This window comes from Chiloscyllium plagiosum, chromosome 1 (genome assembly GCF_004010195.1).
Source record: "Chiloscyllium plagiosum isolate BGI_BamShark_2017 chromosome 1, ASM401019v2, whole genome shotgun sequence".
Taxonomy (NCBI): Eukaryota; Metazoa; Chordata; class Chondrichthyes; order Orectolobiformes; family Hemiscylliidae; genus Chiloscyllium; species Chiloscyllium plagiosum.
Window position 1 is genome coordinate 156422242 of NC_057710.1, and position 17062 is coordinate 156439303.

Genomic DNA, 17062 nt, shown 5'->3' on the forward strand with positions numbered 1-17062 from the left:
CCAAAACTAGAGGGCATAGGTTTAGGGTGAGAGGGGAAAGATATAAAAGAGACCTAAGGGGCAACTTTTTCACGCAGAGGGTGGTACGTGTATGTAATGAGCTGCCAGAGGATGTGGTGGAGGCTGGTACAATTGCAACATTTAAGAGGCATTTGGATGGGTATATGAAAAGGAAGGGTTTGGAGGGATATGGGCCGGGTGCTAGTAGGTGGGACTAGATTGGGTTGGGATATCTGGTTGGCATGGACGGGTTGGACCGAAGGGTCTGTTTCCATGCTGTACATCTCTATGACTCTATGATTTCTGAAGGCTTCCCATTTTCCAGCCGTCCCTTTACCTGCGAACATCTGCCCCCAATCAGCTTTTGAAAGTTCTTGTCTAATACCATCAAAATTGGCCTTTCTCCAATTTAGAACTTCAACTTTTAGATCTGGTCTATCTGTTACCATCACTATTTTAAACCTAATACAATTATAAACATGGGAATGGGAATTATACAACTATAAGATAGACTACCCTTATTGATGCAATTGAGTCACAAAATGATAAGGTAGCTACTCACCGGGTTTGATGTTTTCAGCAACTGTAATCTCATATATATTACGACTAAACCAAGTTCTTCCTTTTTCTACTTGCCAATGTATAAGCACAAGCCCAGTTGACAATCTAACTGGGTTACCCTGGTCTACTGCAACCACGGACAAATTATTTCTGCCAAAGTGACGCTCAGATGGTGATGTTTTAGGGTAAATGTCACCCGTTGTATTATTCACTGCAAATAATGAATCATGTTCCAAAATCTGGAAAGTGACAGTGCCGTTTTGTCCCAAGTCCTTATCGTCAGCTTTCACAGTGGCAATAACTTGGCTGATCTGAGTGTTCACAGTAATGTATGCAATGATTGGATTTTGTTTAAAAATAGGGAAATTGTCATTTGCATCTTCAATAAGTATCATTACGTTAACTGTAGTACTTCTTGGATTTTGAATGCTGTTATCATTTGCCATTGCTCGGAAGGCATATTGTGACTTAGTCTCTCTATCCAATTGATTTGTTGTCACGATGATGCCAGTATTACTGTTAATAGTAAATGCTCCAAATGTATCATCAATTAGAGAGTATGCAATTTCTCCATTGAAGCCATCATCCTTGTCACTAGCAATCAGCTGATAAACACTTGACCCAACAGGAACATCTTCGTTCACAATAATATGGTAATACATTTTTTTAAACACTGGACTATTATCATTTTCGTCCAAGATAATAATCCAAATTTCTGCCTGAGAGGTTCTTTGTGGATTACCAAGGTCATGAGCTTCTATGGTAAGGGAACAATTATTAAATTCTTCTCTGTCCAAACCTTTAATTGTAGCAAGTGTTCCAGAAACAGAATCAATTTTGAATGTATTGGTAAAATTACCACCTGTAAAAAAGGGCACAGTTTCATAAATCAGATGACCATATATCAGTTTGTCTATTGCAAACCTTTAAAATCCATGGTGTCCTTTTAACTACCAATAGTCAGTGCTAACTGGGTAAAAGAAATTATGGCCCCAGAAGTGGGCGGCATTGATATACCACTGTATCCTCAAAAGTCCATTTGTTTCTGACATAAAGGACCTTTCAATATGCAAATTAGACTGCTATTTTAGATTGAAACTGGTCAGAAAATGTCGAGTGCACTTTCAGTTACATGGAAAGCAGAGCCAAAGCGGCTCTGAGAAGATAAGTTTGAAAGTAATTTTAAGAGCTTCAGAATAGCACCCCAGGACTAACCCTCGGACTTGGCATCCCTCTCTACATAAATTCCAGTCCACACACCTAAAGTTATGGGACACCAATTTAGCATCCACATTTCACTGTCTTATTCAAAGTGAAACCTTAGTGTCTATGGTGTGAGGGCCTATTTGCACAGGCATGGGCAAGTGGCAAGTGTACACTGTCAGTCTACCACCAAAATTGATCTCTAAAATCCATTCTTAGAATATATAAATAAATGAACGTGTTAATGAAGGCCAAGAACCATGAAGTTATTGGACCTGTTGTATTTGAAAAACTTTGTTGAAATTATTGTAGTTGGTTGATAACAGGAATTCAGAAAATCACAAGTGTAGGCATTTTCAAAAGGCCTAAGTTGTCTCACGGAAAACTAGTTACAAACAGCTCAGATGAACAGCAAAGAGGACCTTAAAATATTTAAGGAACTTGGTGGAAGAACCACAGCAATGTTGTAAGGAACATCATTTTCAATATTATCTGAGGATTCTGAGGTTCCTCTGTCAAAAGTATGGTCAATAATCAGGAGAATGCATGCTGTGTTTTCTTTCCATTCTTCAATAACCTAATCATTGTAGAATTCACTTGTACATTTATAAAAATAGCCATCTCAGCTTACCGATGATTTCATATCTAACAAGTCCATTTTTCCCAGCATCCTTGTCCAAAGCTGTGAGTGCATAAATTATTCCTGGATCCATATTCTCTGAAATATGCAGCTCATGTAAATGAGGCATGAATTCAGGCTGGTGGTCATTTTCATCCAGCACAGTCACCATGACTGTACTTGTGTCAGATAGAGATGGGGTCCCACTGTCTCGGACCAAAACTACATGTAAAATAGATAGCAAAGATTTTCAAGAAACTGCACCAGCTACCTAAATATCCATGTTTCTTTGATTGATTAAAAATATTCATAGTAACATCGTAAGATTTAATACAATATTACAAAAAGATTAAATATGTGAAATAAATTTTCGTGTGACTTTCAAACAAGTTAATTTCTGTTTTGAAAAGTTCTGAGCAACTTCCCGTGCTTCTCTTAAATTTACTTTCACAACTAATTTAAGCAGAGAATATTTTATACATATTTGTTAATTCCATTTTATATTAGATATAAGAGGAAATGGTCTAATTGGCAAACACTAATTGCAGAGCTTCCTACCTTTAATCACAAAATATTCTTGTATTTCTCTATCCAGTACTTGTGTTGTGGTGATGATGCCAGTCTGAGGGTTTATTTTGAATGCATCATATCCAGATCCTGGTAAAATCTCATAAATGAGTGCAGAATTTAGATCTGGGAATTTTTTTAAAAATAGCAGTTTTAGAATGTATGTTAACACTTTATGAATTGATAAGTTTAAATAGATCAGATCAACTAAATAAAAGAAATTTAAGCTCCCCTTACAACAGCAGGACATCTATCTTTGGTTTATATATTTCCAACTCATTGTTGATTTACCACATTTCCAAAATACCACTCTTAACATGCAGCATTGGCATCATGAGAAGAACTTTAACTTGCTAAGCCAAGTGAATTTGGGTAGGTGTGTTTAATAAAATGTAAAAGCTCAAACTTGAATCGAATTTCCCAATTTCTGGTTTAAACTGAGGTGGGAAGCTTACCTCTTCTCTGGAGATGAGTTCATCATTTAAATATTTTAATGAGACCTATTGCTTCAGAATTTGTCTTCATTTTGAACTTGATCCAGCTGATGGTGTTTCCAAATGTTAAAACATAGCTGAGAGAGAGAACGACTGTAACGTGCAGGAGCTAAGTGCCTTGACAAAATTGCTTGTGAGTCAGCAGAAGCAGGAACCTTTCACTCCTGTATCCCAAACTAACCTTGCTCCTTCCCAATATCAGACCACATCCATGATCACCAAGCACAGAAATAGCCAGTGAAGTCTTGATCTTTGGCCCTGATTCTTATTAATTCCTGGCAATAAACCCCATTCCTACAAGCTGCTCTATACCCAATAATCACCTCACTCCAACTCTCTCATCATCTCTAAGCATCACAATGTTACCTGCCCCTGGGTTGTCACCTCTTCTATACATTTCTATGTCTGAGAACGGAACATTTTCAAGTTAGCTAGGAGTCAGGAATAGGGTCATCAGGATCAGTGGCGGCCTATGCTTTTTCCAACCATTTTTAATGATTTCGATGAAGAAACCAAGTATAATACATTCATGTTTTCAGACAATACAAAGCAAGGGGAATGTAACCTGTGGGGAGGATATAAAGAGTCTGCAAAGAGATATAGACAGAATATGCGGAAGTGCAAGGTCACTCACGTTGATCATAAGAATAGAAAGTCTAGATTAGAGTGGTGCTGGAAAAGCACAGCAGGTCAGGCAGCATCCGAGGAGCAGGAAAATCGACGTTTCAGGCAGAAGCCCTTCATCAGGAATGATTCCTGATGAAGGGCTTCTGCCTGAAACGTCGATCTTCCTGCTCCTCGGATGCTGCCTGACCTGCTGTGCTTTTCCAGCACCACTCTAATCTAGACTCTGGTTTCCAGCATCTGTAGTCCTTGTTTTTACCTATAAGAATAGAAAGACAATATTTGTAAAAGTCACAAAGTATTTAAATATTAATATTCAGAGGTATTTGGGCCTACACATATAAGGAACACAAGGAGTTGGCATGCCGGTAGCATAGGCAATTAAGAAGGCAAACTGCATAGCCATTTATCGCAAAGGTGTGGAAATGCAAGAATAAGGAACTCCTATTACAATTGTACAGGATATCAGTGAGACCTCAGCTACAGTACTAAATACAGCTCAATATTTATATCTAAGAATGACTACACAGGGAGACAGTACAGCTAAGATTCATCATATTGGTTCCTGGCTTGAAATGGTTGTACAGTGATGTCATGCTAAGTAAACACTGGCCACTCATAGAGATGTACAGCATGGAAACAGACCCTTCGGTCCAACCTGTCCATGCCGACCAGATATCCCAACCCAATCTAGTCCCACGTGCCAGCACCCGGCCCATATCCCTCCAAACCCTTCCTATTCATATACCCATCCAAATGCCTCTTAAATGATGCGATTGTACCAGCCTCCAAAACATCCTCTGGCAGCTCATTCCATACACGTTCCACCCTCTGCGTGAAAAAGTTGCCCCTTAGGTCTCTTTTATATCACCCCTTCTTCAGTTATGAGAGATGATTCCATAAAAAAGGAGCCTGACATGACAAACACTGACAGACTGCTTCCCCTGCCTGATGAATGGAGAAACATGGGGCAGGACCTGAGGATAAGGGGTCCATCATTCAAAATTGAACAGGAAAAAATGTCTTCTCCCGGAATTTTAATTCTTTATATTATCTACCCCAGCGAATTATGGATGCCCCATTTTTAAACATATTTAAGACTGGAATAGATAGATTTTGATTTTTCAGGGAATCAAAGGATTTAGGCAACAGGCAGGAAAATGGAAGTCAGCCATGATCACAATGAACAGCAGAGCTGGGCCATAGGGACAAATTATTGACTTCTATTTTCATTTCTCATGTTCTTATGTTCTTACAACAAGTCAAGCCTTTTAATCAGGTAGGCATCAGGCAGTGGGAATCCTGCTTTTCTTCACCAAATGCATCCCATATGCCTGTAAATTCCACTTCAATTGTTTGGGCTGTAAAGAGAGCAAACTTAATGGTGTCCAGATGGCAACCCCAGCTAAAAGCAGAGTTATCATTGCGGAGCAGAGAACTCAAAGATCAAAAATCTGATCATTGAGCCTGTGAAGTTAAATTTGGGAGCAAGGGGAAAATTCCTGTTCCTTCTGGTTCATAATACAGTTACCTCATGGATGCACCTTGTGTTGCCTTCTGATTCCTAAGACACTGGAAACCCAGCCTTTAAGGGTTACAAGTAAAATTCTTTAAAATCAAGTCATGATACCTGCTTAAAGCGTTTGTGACCAGTATGCCTCCCGAGAAAAACTGATTGCGGTTGGGTTTGAGACTGTCAGAATTTTTTATCTCCAGCTTGTATCAGAACCCAATTTGCAAAGCAAACATGTCTCTCCTGTTTGTTTTGGTTGAAAATGCTTTGCATTCAAAGGTTAAAACTCATACAACACCATGTTATAGTCGAACAGGTTTATGTGAAAGTACAAGCTTTTGGAGTGCTGCTCCTTCATCATGTAGTTAGTTGGGCAGGATCATAAGACACACGATTTATAGTAAAAGATCAAAGTATCATACAACTGATGTGATGAATTGAACAAACCTAGATTGCTGTTAAGTGTTTAATCACTTAGAATGGGAAGGCAGGATTCGATTGATTAATTTGTAAATCCCAGAATTTCTTTCAAGTCACAGTCCCAAGACAACTTAAAGTTTTATCAGTATAAAAAATGAGAAAGGTGACATCTCAACCTTGAGTCAGACTGGTTCTATTTCCAAAGTAGCAATTTATAAAATGTCACATGGACTGTATATAGATTGTGTGCTTTTGGAACAAAATACAAAGAATGTGCAAATACAAACCTGCAAATGTAAATTCGCCCCACAGATTTATAGGTGTGTGTGTGTGTGTGTGAGGGAGAGAGTGTGTGTGTGTGACAGAGAGAGGGAGAGAGTGTGTGTGTGCGTGCATGCTTGATGGAGTGTGTGCGCGAGTGTGATGGAGCTTATACCTGTGAGAGGGTGTGCGTGTGTATATAAGAAAGGGTCCGTGTATGTGTGCTTGTGTGAGAGTGTGCATATGAGTGTATTTGTATTGGGGTCACCTGTAGTGTGACATGAACCCAAGATCCCAGTTGAGGTTCTCCTCTTGGTACCAAACTTGGCTATCAGCATGTGCTTGGCGGCTCTGCATTGTTGCATATCCCGAAATTTGCCTTGGAGGACAGTCACGGGTTCAATTCCTGCAACGGCTGAGGTTACCATGAAGGACCCTCTTTCTCAACTTTTCCTCTCACCTAAGATGATATGACCCTCAGCGTAAATGACCACCAGTCATCTCTCTCTAACAAGAGAACAGCTCTGTAGTTCAGTACGACTGTGGTGACTTTACTTTGGGGATTAGTTAGCTCAGTTGGCTGGAAAGCTGGATTGCAATGCAGAGTGACACTACTAGCATGCGTCCAATTCCTACACTGGCTGAGGTTACTATGGAAGACTCTCCTTCTTGACCTCTTCCACTGTCCAAGGCATGGTGATCCTCAGGTTAAATCACTACCAGTTGTCTCTCTCTCTTCTGAGTGAGCAGCCCTAGGATCCAGCGGGAAAATGATAACTTTTCTTTTATTGATCAATCCTTATTGTGTATAGTACATTTAACAATCGACCAGTGTTGTGGGTCTGGAATCACTGGAAGACCAGTAAGAATGACAGATTTCCTTCCCTAAACAACATAATTTATCCAGATAGGTTTTTACAACAATTGACAGTGGTTGATGGCCTTTGCTAATTTCAGATTTTTATTGAATTCAAAAACGCCATTTTCCTTCTGGTGGGCTTCAAACCCATGTTCCTAGAACATCAGCCAGGGGTTGCAGATCACTGGTCCAATGACGTTATCGTTACATCACTATCTCCCCTATTAGAATAACAAGTAATTTAATCAAAGTAACCAAACATAAATGATAGTCCATGAAATTGAAAAAAGACCATAATCCCAATATAGTTACTGTTTAATACTTATTACCGTTTACTTTCCCATATTGCCCTAAAACGATTTGTTATTTTCATTTTGATTTATTTGCCCTCCAGCTAAACAAGAAAAGGATTAAAACTAGAATGCCAGATATCTACCTGAATCTCCATCGAAAGCTTCAACCTTGACAACATATGCATCCACATTAAGATTTTCAGGGACTCCAATTTCATAGACAGAATCTTGGAACTTTGGTGCTTCATCATTGATGTCAACAACAACCACCATCAGAATCTGTGTTGAGGACTGAATAGGAAATCCATTGTCCCATCCTGAAATTGTGAGGGTATAGGATTTTTGTATTTCATGGTCTAAATGGGAGACCAATGTCAGCAAACCTATTAAAATACACAGGATAAAATAGAAGTTTTCTTCATCACTGTTGACACATACCACAGTTCAGCGAAATTCAATGACAAACTAGTTTTAGTACCTGATGATTCATCAAGTTTGAAAGTGTTGTCTTCATTCCCTGAGATGATAGCATATAAAATTCTTCCACTTTCACCTGCATCTGCGTCATATGCAATAATATGATGGACCAGATACCCCACTTCCTCATCTTCCATTACATAGGAAACATTTTCTGATAAAAATATAGGTTTGTTATCATTTACATCCAAGACAATAATCTGAGCTGTCACAGAGCCTACCTTGCGTTCATTTACATTTAATGCTTGATCCATTGCTGTTATTGTTAGAAGAAATGTTTTGGTCATTTCATGGTCAACTGGCAATGTTGTATTTAAGCAACCTTGATAGGGATCAATGTAAAAAGGATTTTCCGTGGAACTCCAGGACATAACAGAATATCGGAGCTCACTATTTGGTCTACTTCCATCATCATCTTTTGCATTAAATATGTGAACAAGAGAACCGACTGGAAGATTTTCTTCAATTCCAATCACAACAACATCATCTTTAAACCATGGTGAGTGATCATTTTGGTCTTCTATTTTAATACTGACAAAAATAGAAATGTTCCTTGAAAGGATGTGGCTATTATCTTCTTCGATAACCTTTAGCAAATAATGAGGAATTTCTTCATAGTCTAGTTCATTGCTTTGATACAATTCTCCTGTCATTCTGTCAACTTCAAATGGAAAGTGGTCATCATCTTCATCAATGTAGTAATGTATTCTCTGGCTGGTCAGCAAATGATGATCATAGGAACTGATGGAACCCACAACGTTTCCAGGCCTTAAACCTTCAGGTATGGTAAAATATCTTTGGTTATTGTGAATGGTCAGTTTTTCTATGACTCTAGGGATAACCTGAAAAAAGGTCCAACAATATGGATTGACTTATTCTGTTTCTCATAAAATAATTTGAATTTTAAACGCTTAAGTCATTCTAGAGATTTTACATTTTTAGTCATCAAATTTTATCATAAAACCATTTATACATATCATGTAATTCTCAAAACATTTTTGCAGAGCATTTAGTTTGCCATAAATGCAACAGAAATGAGGCACACTTTCCAAAGTTCCGAAGCAGAAAATTATTTGTCTATCAAACAATAAATTAAATATATTTCATATAATAACTAGCCTTTGAATTTCTGTACCTGTATGTTAATTTCTGCAATCTGGTGAAGAGGAGGGCTTCCTGCATCACTTGCCATCACTACAATTTTATGATGTGATATATAATTGTACATGAAAACCTTGGCCGTTCTCAGTTCTCCAGTTTTGGCATCAATTTTGAAGCTATTTGAATAATTTTCTATAATTAGAAAGCATTAAAGTGAGAACTTTAAAAAAAACTGTGTGGACTATTCAATTACATACTTCATTATTGATGTTAACAAACAAAATTGAGTGAGGTTCTCAAATATCAGAGTATCTCTTAGGAATTTTCATCAACACAAATCAATTCATTGTTATGTGATCTTGATGTCTTAATGATGGACAGATTGACATGCCTCTATTCTCATTTATACAATTAAATTGTTAGAAGTTGATCATACAGTACTTATTAATGCCTAGTGTTCATGGTTGACATTTCAAAAATGCTAAAATTTGCTGACCAAGGTGTGAAATTTAAAAAATCATACAGCAGCTTCAATGCTAAGTGTACAAATAAAATGATAACCAATAATATTTAAACGCCAATGCAATGCAGCATCTGCTATTAACTTGTTAAAATTAGTTCAATGCAATAAAAACAAGCAAAATGCAATTCACATTAACTACGCAAGATCTTTGTCTCAAGCTTTCTTACCTAATATAGAAAAAGAAACAGTACCATTTTTTCCAACATCTGGATCCTTAGCAATTAAGGTAGTCAAAAATGTGCCTTCAGGTTGAGCGACCAAAACCTGTCATTTCAATAAATACATGATTCATAACTGATATTACACACAAGTAATTACTTGTGTAATAGAAAATATTTAGCAATGCTAAATATAAATAGCCTGAAAAAGCTGAGAAATTGCAGCATAACAATGATATATTATCAGGAATATTATTAAGCCATACAAAATTCCAGCAATTTGAGAAGTAACTGAAGTATACTATGTGTTATCATCCTCTAGAAAATGCTGAACCACTTCTGTTCCCCACCCTCCCAACTTCACTACCAACCAAGGCAAGCTGTTAGCTCATTTTTGATTAACATGTCTCTATTGTAGTTGGTGGCAAATGACAATTTGCTGTATTTAGGTTATTATTTGTGCTGCAGCCAGATAAATTAAAAATAATTTATGAACTTGTAGAAGATGAATTAGTAATCACATCATTTACTGCCAATACGCATTCGCAGACTTGGGAGTCCAACAAAGTCTCCAGTGAAGCTATGGAGACCCATCACTGGCTTGTGGAAATTACTCAACGTATTTATGCCGAAATCTCTCATACTTCAGAATTTATTCCTGTTAGTTTTGCAATTCCACACACTTGCCATATCTAAGGGCAATTATCTTCAGGGAACAATAGTTTCCTAAAAGAAAGCAAAAACATTTCAATGTTTTATCTACTAAGCACTCACTGTTCATGATCATATTGACTAACTGGGGAAGCTGTGGACTCATTGTTTGAAAAATCTTTTTCTCGAAACTGATTCTTTTAAGTCAGGTGCTACAAACCTCTTGTATCAGCCAAGAATCTGTCAGTACTCTCATTCAACAGGTAACAGATTCTGCATTTTCCAAAGTACCGGACTTCAGAATGCACGTCTCTTATGCAAAGGAACATATTTATCAATCTTCCCAGGACAGCTATTTTCCCTGGGAGTAGGAAGCTACCAATGAGATGCAATCACTTAGAAATTATTTATGTCTGAAACATAAAACATAAGATAAAGGGGTACATCTTTCAGCCCTTCAAGCCAGATGTGACTTTCAATAGGATTACGGCTAATTTTTTTGCCTCAATGACACTTTCCTGCATCCCTTTCATAACTCTTGATTCCCGAAGACATCAAGAACTTATCTGTCTTGGTCCTGAATATACTCAATGATGGTGCATTCACAATTCATTAGGGCAGGAAAATCCAAAGATTTACAACTATCCGAATGAGGAAACTTCTTCTTATTTCAGTCGAAAATTATTGATCCTTATCCTGAGTCTACGTCAATGTTCTATATTTCTAGTCTTGGGAAGCAATCTTCAGTATCTATACCACAAAGCTCTTTTGGAATCTTGTATTTTCCTTTGTTATACTGTAGTCAAGACAAATATGTTTCCCTTTGATTTGAAGTTTAAATGCTCCACATGTGATCTCATCAAAACTCTATACAATTGTAAGACTTTATTATTTTTGTACTTTAATACATTGCAACATAGGTAGACATGCAATATGTCTTCCAGCCGCTTCCTGCACCTGTATGCCAACTTGTCATACCTGGAATATAGGAAGATAGCTCTGGTTGTTTGAGGTCAGTCACCTAACTCCAAAACAGTTCTGCAAGAGTTCCTCAGGATACTATCCTAGACCCAACTAGGTCTGCTTCATCAATGACTTTCCCTCCACCATAAGATCAGAAGTGGGAATGCTTGCCAATGATTGCACTTGTTTAGCACCATTGATTCTCAATACTGAAGCAGTCCACATTCAAATACACTAACACCTGGACAATATCCATGTTGGGCTGTGAAGTGGCAAGTAACATTCATGCTGCTAAAATGCCAGGCAATGACCATCTCTAATAATAGACAATCTACCCACCTCCCCAGGACATTCAATGGCATTGCCATCACTGAATCCCTCACCATCAATATCCTGGCAGCTATCATTCAGCAGGAACTCAACTGGATGAACCATAGAAATACAGTGGCCACAAGAACAGGTCAAAGACTAGGAATACTGCAGCAATTAACTCACCTCCTGACTCCTCAAAGCCTGTCCACAAGGCACAAGTCAAGAGTGTGATTGAATACTCTCCACTTCCCTGAATAAGTGCAGCTCCAAGAACACTCAAAGCTTAACATCACCCAGAACAAAGCAGCCCGCTTAATTAGCAACAGATCTACAAATGTTCACCGTCTTCACCACCAATGTTCATATCCCTCCCAGATCATCTGACAAATCCTGTTGAACCTATCCCAACAGTCACTGCATCAGAGGTCAGATCAGTTTTTCTTCGTATGAATCCAAGGAAAGCAATGGGACCAGACAGAGCACCGGGCCGTGCATTCAGAGCATGCACAGATCAACTGGCAGAGATCTTCTCGGACACCTTCAACCTCTCCCTGTAGCAGGCCACTGTCCCTGCCTGTTTCAAGAGGGCCAACATCATCCCTGTGCCTAAGAAGGCTCATGCAGCATGTCTCAATTACTACCGCCCAGTGGCCATAACTTTGGTGGTCATGAAGTACTTTGAAAGGCTGGTCACGGCATTAATCAACTCCAGCCTCCCCACTACTCTTGACCCACTCCAATTTGCCTATCGGACCAACATATCCACGTCAGATGCCATATCATTTGCCCTTCAGTCCTCCCTAGAACATCTTGACTCCAAGAACAGCTACGTAAGAATCCTACTCATTGACTACATTTCAGCCTTCAACACTATTATCCCCTCGAGACTGATTACTAAACTTAGTGATCAAGGACTAAGCCCCACTCTCTACAACTGGATCTTCAGTTTCCTGACCTACAGGCCACAATCAGTGAAGATTGGGAACAATATTTCATTGTCACTATCACTCAATACTGGAGCTCCCCGGGGTGTGTACTCAGCCCCCTACTGTACTCACTGTATACCCATGACTGCGTCACCAAATACCAGACTAATGCCATTTACAAGTTCGCTGATGACACCACCATAGTCGTTCGAATCTCAGATGGCAATGAAACAGACTATAGACGGGGAAGTGAAAGACTGGAAAAATGGTGCACTGAGAACAACCTAGCTCTCAATGCCAGCAAAACCAAGGAACTCACTATTGACTTTCGGCGGGATGTTACTCATGCTCCCCTACACATTAACAGCACCGAGGTGGAACAAGTGGAGAGTGTCAAGCTTCTAGGAGACGTCATTCACAACAAGCTTTCTTGGACTCTTCATGTGGACGCATTGATTACAAAAGCCCAACAACGTCTCTTCTTCCTCCATCAGCTGAGGAAATTTGGCATGATGGCGAATATCCTTGCCAACTTTTATAGGTTCGCCATCGAGAACATTCTGTCTGGATGTGTCACTACCTGGTATGGCAACTGTACTATTCAAGATCGGAGACGGTTACAGAGAGTGGTGAACTCGGCCCGGACAATCACAAAGGCCAACCTCCCATCTACAGAATCCATCTACCAGGCTCGTTGTCAAGGAAAGCATTCGTAAACATCCATCCCAACCTGGCAATGTTTTTCTACAAGCTCTACTCTACTGTTGTTAGAATACTGAATGGACTCACAAAGTCTTAACATTCGCCTGTATCTTTGTTTTTGTTTCAGCCGCTGTTTACCTATTATTTACTGTCTATGCTACTTAACTGTGTGATCTGCCGGTATTGCTCGCAAAACAAAACTTTTCACTGCACCTCGGTACATATGACAATAAATTCAATTCAATTCAACAGCATGCACTATCTACAAGATGCACTGCAGAAATTCACCAAGGCTCTTCAGACAGTACCTTGTAAACCCACAATCACTACCATCTAGGAGGACATGGGCAGCAGATACATGGAAACACCACCAACTGCCAAGTTCTCCCCTTGGGGCGGCACGGTGGCTAGCACTGCTGCCTCACAGCGCCTGAGACCCGGGTTCAATTCCCGCCTCAGGCGACTGACTGTGTGGAGTTTGCACGTTCTCCCCATGTCTGCGTGGGTTTCCTCCGGGTGCTCCGGTTTCCTCCCACAGTCCAAAAGATGTGCAGGGTCAGGTGAATTGGCCATGCTAAATTGCCCGTACTGTTAGGTAAGGGGTAAATGTAGGAGTATGGGTGGGTTTCGCTTCGGCGGGTCGGTGTGGACTTGTTGGGCCGAAGGGCCTGTTTCCACACTGTAATGTAATCTAATCTAAATGACTCAACATCCTGACTTGGAAATATATCATCATTACTTCATTGCCACCAATGCAGCCAAGTACGGTCTTGATATCAAGGGCTGTCCCTCTCCCCTCCCCTCTGGAATTCAGCTCTTTTGTCCATGTTTGAACCAAGACTGTAATGAGGTCAGGAGCTAAGTGGCCCTGGTAGAATCCAAACTGAGCGTCACTGAGCAGGTTATTGCTGAGCAGGTAGTGCCTGACAGCACTGTTGATGACACCTTCCATCACTTTATTGATGATCAAGAGTAGACTGAGGGGGCAGGAATTGGCTGGGTTGGATTTGTCCTGTTTTTTGTGTACAGGACATACCCGGGTAATTTTCCAGGTTGTTGGATAGATGCCAATGCTGTAGCCATACTTGAAAAGCTACCCTACTTGTGACATTATCAAAGAACTCGAATAAATTTGCCAAACACAATTCCCTCTTCATGAAAACATGTTGGCTTTCTAGATTATACTGTAATTTTCTAATTACAATAATAAGACTCCCTCATTAATAGATTCCAACATTTTCCCAACAACAGATGTCAGGCTAACTGGCACAGAGTTGCATGTCTTCTTTCTTCCTCCTTATTGGGCTATTACATTTGCCAATTTATAAATCTTGAGCTTAATTTTAGAGAATTTAGGAAAATCACAAGGGCTCAACATTATTGTTTTCTGGCTAAGTACAAGTTGCTTTGGATTTTTTGAATTGTTTATCACCATGAGGCTTCTTGAGTTTTCTTGCCCTATCTTGCCAAAATCACACCACTATTTACCTTGCCACTATGGTGTCCCTTATGTCTGGCTGCAACTCCACCTTTTCCCAGAACAACTTGCCATGTCTGGAAACTAACAGGAATTAACTGACAGCTCTTGCACCTGTTTCAAAGCCTATATACGCATTATCGGTCTTTTGCTGTGCTGCATGGTCTTTGATATTTGGGGAAACCGGTGCACCTCCTGGACACTGTAGTGCAAACATAGAACCTCCTCTTCCCCCAGCAGAGGAAGCCATGACACCAGACCACACAGCCTGGTCTGAGGTTGCTGTTCAGTTTAAAACAGCCATCTGAGTGAATGTTGAGCAGTGTAGAAAGGTCACTGATTTTCTCCACCCTCTCAGCATAGGTGCCATCATCTTATCTCCAATACACGCATGATTCTGTTACTCTACCCACCTTCTAACAAGGCTCATGCTCTGTCACTCTCAACACTGAATTACTGCTACTCCCCACGTGCCCCTGCACAAATTCCCAACATCACTAACCATACATGCTGTCACTCAGGGTACCTCCCCAACTGTATCAATAGTAACATCTCCATTAATACCTGCTTCACATTCATTCCAGGAGGAAAGAACACCCCAACAAAGCAGAAAGAGTCACATTCAGTTCCTCAACCCTTACGCAGAGAGTATCCTGGCTCTGAAGGTCCTGAGCACTGAGATGATCATGTCCAAACCTCAGAACCATTATCAGATGCTGCCCTTGACTTACTATGCCTAGAACCACTGACTGAAAGCTATCTCCTTTGACTTAATTGAAATTTACGAACACCATGACAAGTTTCTTATCTCTGTGTCTGCACTAAACAGCAAGGTAAGCCAGAATTAATATTAGTCTGGTATTTCAGACTGAGGGATCAAGCACAAAAAGGCAAAGCAGGGATCCAGATTGGCTCAGACTCAGCGTATACCTCAACAGCAAAGCTTACACACTAGAGATGCAGCCTGGTCCAGTCCATGAGCTGGAATGAGCTGTGCATCTCCCTCGCACAGTGCCCTGGCTGCCGCTGCAGTCTAAGGCAAAGTTTTTCACTGTGCCTTTGTACACATAACAATAGATTTAATTCAATTCAATTCAGATGTAGCACTGAAGTGTAGAATGTCCTGTAAGTGGATCAGAGATGTACCATATGACATTTTAAAGGATGACACATCTTGGATACCAGTGTCCCTGGACATGGTTGATATTAACGGAATATACTCTGAGATGCTGGTGTCTGGTACCCAACTTGAAAGAAAGTGGTGAGCTGAATTCACAAGGTACACACTCTGATTTCCAGGTTGCACTTTCTTGATGTCTAGCTTCATTGGTTAAGATAGGAAGCTGAATATTACTGAGTTGGGTCATAAATAAAGTTTTTAACAAGTTATAATTCCCCTTAACTGGCAACCTGGTGAGAAACATTGCCTAGTGAGAAACTCACTGCCTTGCTGGTCCAAATACAAAAAGATGGAGCAAAATGCTCCTGACATCAAGATAGGTCTCACCAGGCTTCTCATCTGATTCTTCCATAAATCCTGTCACAGCTCATGTCGCTTAGACCCCTATAAGATTCTACCCAAGTATACGATTCTCACTTTTAACCTCGCATTCAGTTGTGTTATAATAACATTTTCCCAGAGTACCTTTCACTATGAGAGTTAATTAAACTGCCTCATTTCACAATACTGAATCTACAAAAACTTTATCCTTTGTTGGTTCCACATTATATTATTCTAAGAAACTGTCAAGAAAGCATTTGTCCATTTGTTTCATCAAATCTATATGAAGACTGAAGTCCTCAATAATTATTCCATTGCCTTTATTACAAGCTTCTACTTTTCTGTATAACAGTTACTGTCCATTAATGATTCCTGTCAGAGTTTTCTGAACCTTGTTATCTCTATTTTTCACACATAGCGATTCTATTTCCTGTACTTCTGAGCCAAGATTCTTACTTTCATTGTTCAAATGTCATCCTGAACTATCAATTACTCCTCTTCCAACGTGTCATTTAAAAATGTCTATCCTGGATTTATGTAGCAATTTCAAGTTAAATAGTTATCTCATTTGTCAAACCACAGTTAAAGTTAGAGCATATTTTGTTGACGTCTGATAATAAATGAAGAAAATTGAATTGGAGACTTCATCAGTGCATTGAACTGGAGACGAAAGACACTAAACTGGAGATACTAAAGAGAAAGGAGAATCAACATTTCGGGCATAAGCCCTTCTTCAGGAATGAGGAGGGTGTGCCAAGCAGGCTAAGACAAAAGGTAGGGAGGAGGGACTTGGGGGAGGGATGTTGGGAATGCGATAGGTGAAAGGAGGTTAAGGTGAGGGTGATAGGCAGGAGAGG

General features: G+C 39.7%; 1 protein-coding gene across 6 annotated transcripts in view; it reads right to left on the reverse strand.

Annotated features, from left to right (window-relative positions):
* The window catches only part of dchs2 (dachsous cadherin-related 2), a 141082-nt gene that overhangs the window by 57223 nt on the left and 66797 nt on the right, over positions 1-17062 (reverse strand). For 5 of the 6 annotated variants that reach the window (XM_043700192.1, XM_043700206.1, XM_043700229.1 and 2 more), the window contains exons 7-13: positions 9683-9779; positions 9027-9184; positions 7893-8733; positions 7558-7797; positions 2942-3076; positions 2396-2605; positions 563-1423 (exon numbers count right to left, since the gene is read on the reverse strand). In XM_043700192.1, coding sequence (XP_043556127.1) covers positions 563-1423; positions 2396-2605; positions 2942-3076; positions 7558-7797; positions 7893-8733; positions 9027-9184; positions 9683-9779 — 2542 coding nt within the window. The remainder of the gene's footprint in view (positions 1-562; positions 1424-2395; positions 2606-2941; positions 3077-7557; positions 7798-7892; positions 8734-9026; positions 9185-9682; positions 9780-17062) is intronic. The other variant, XM_043700198.1, reaches the window with a different exon arrangement.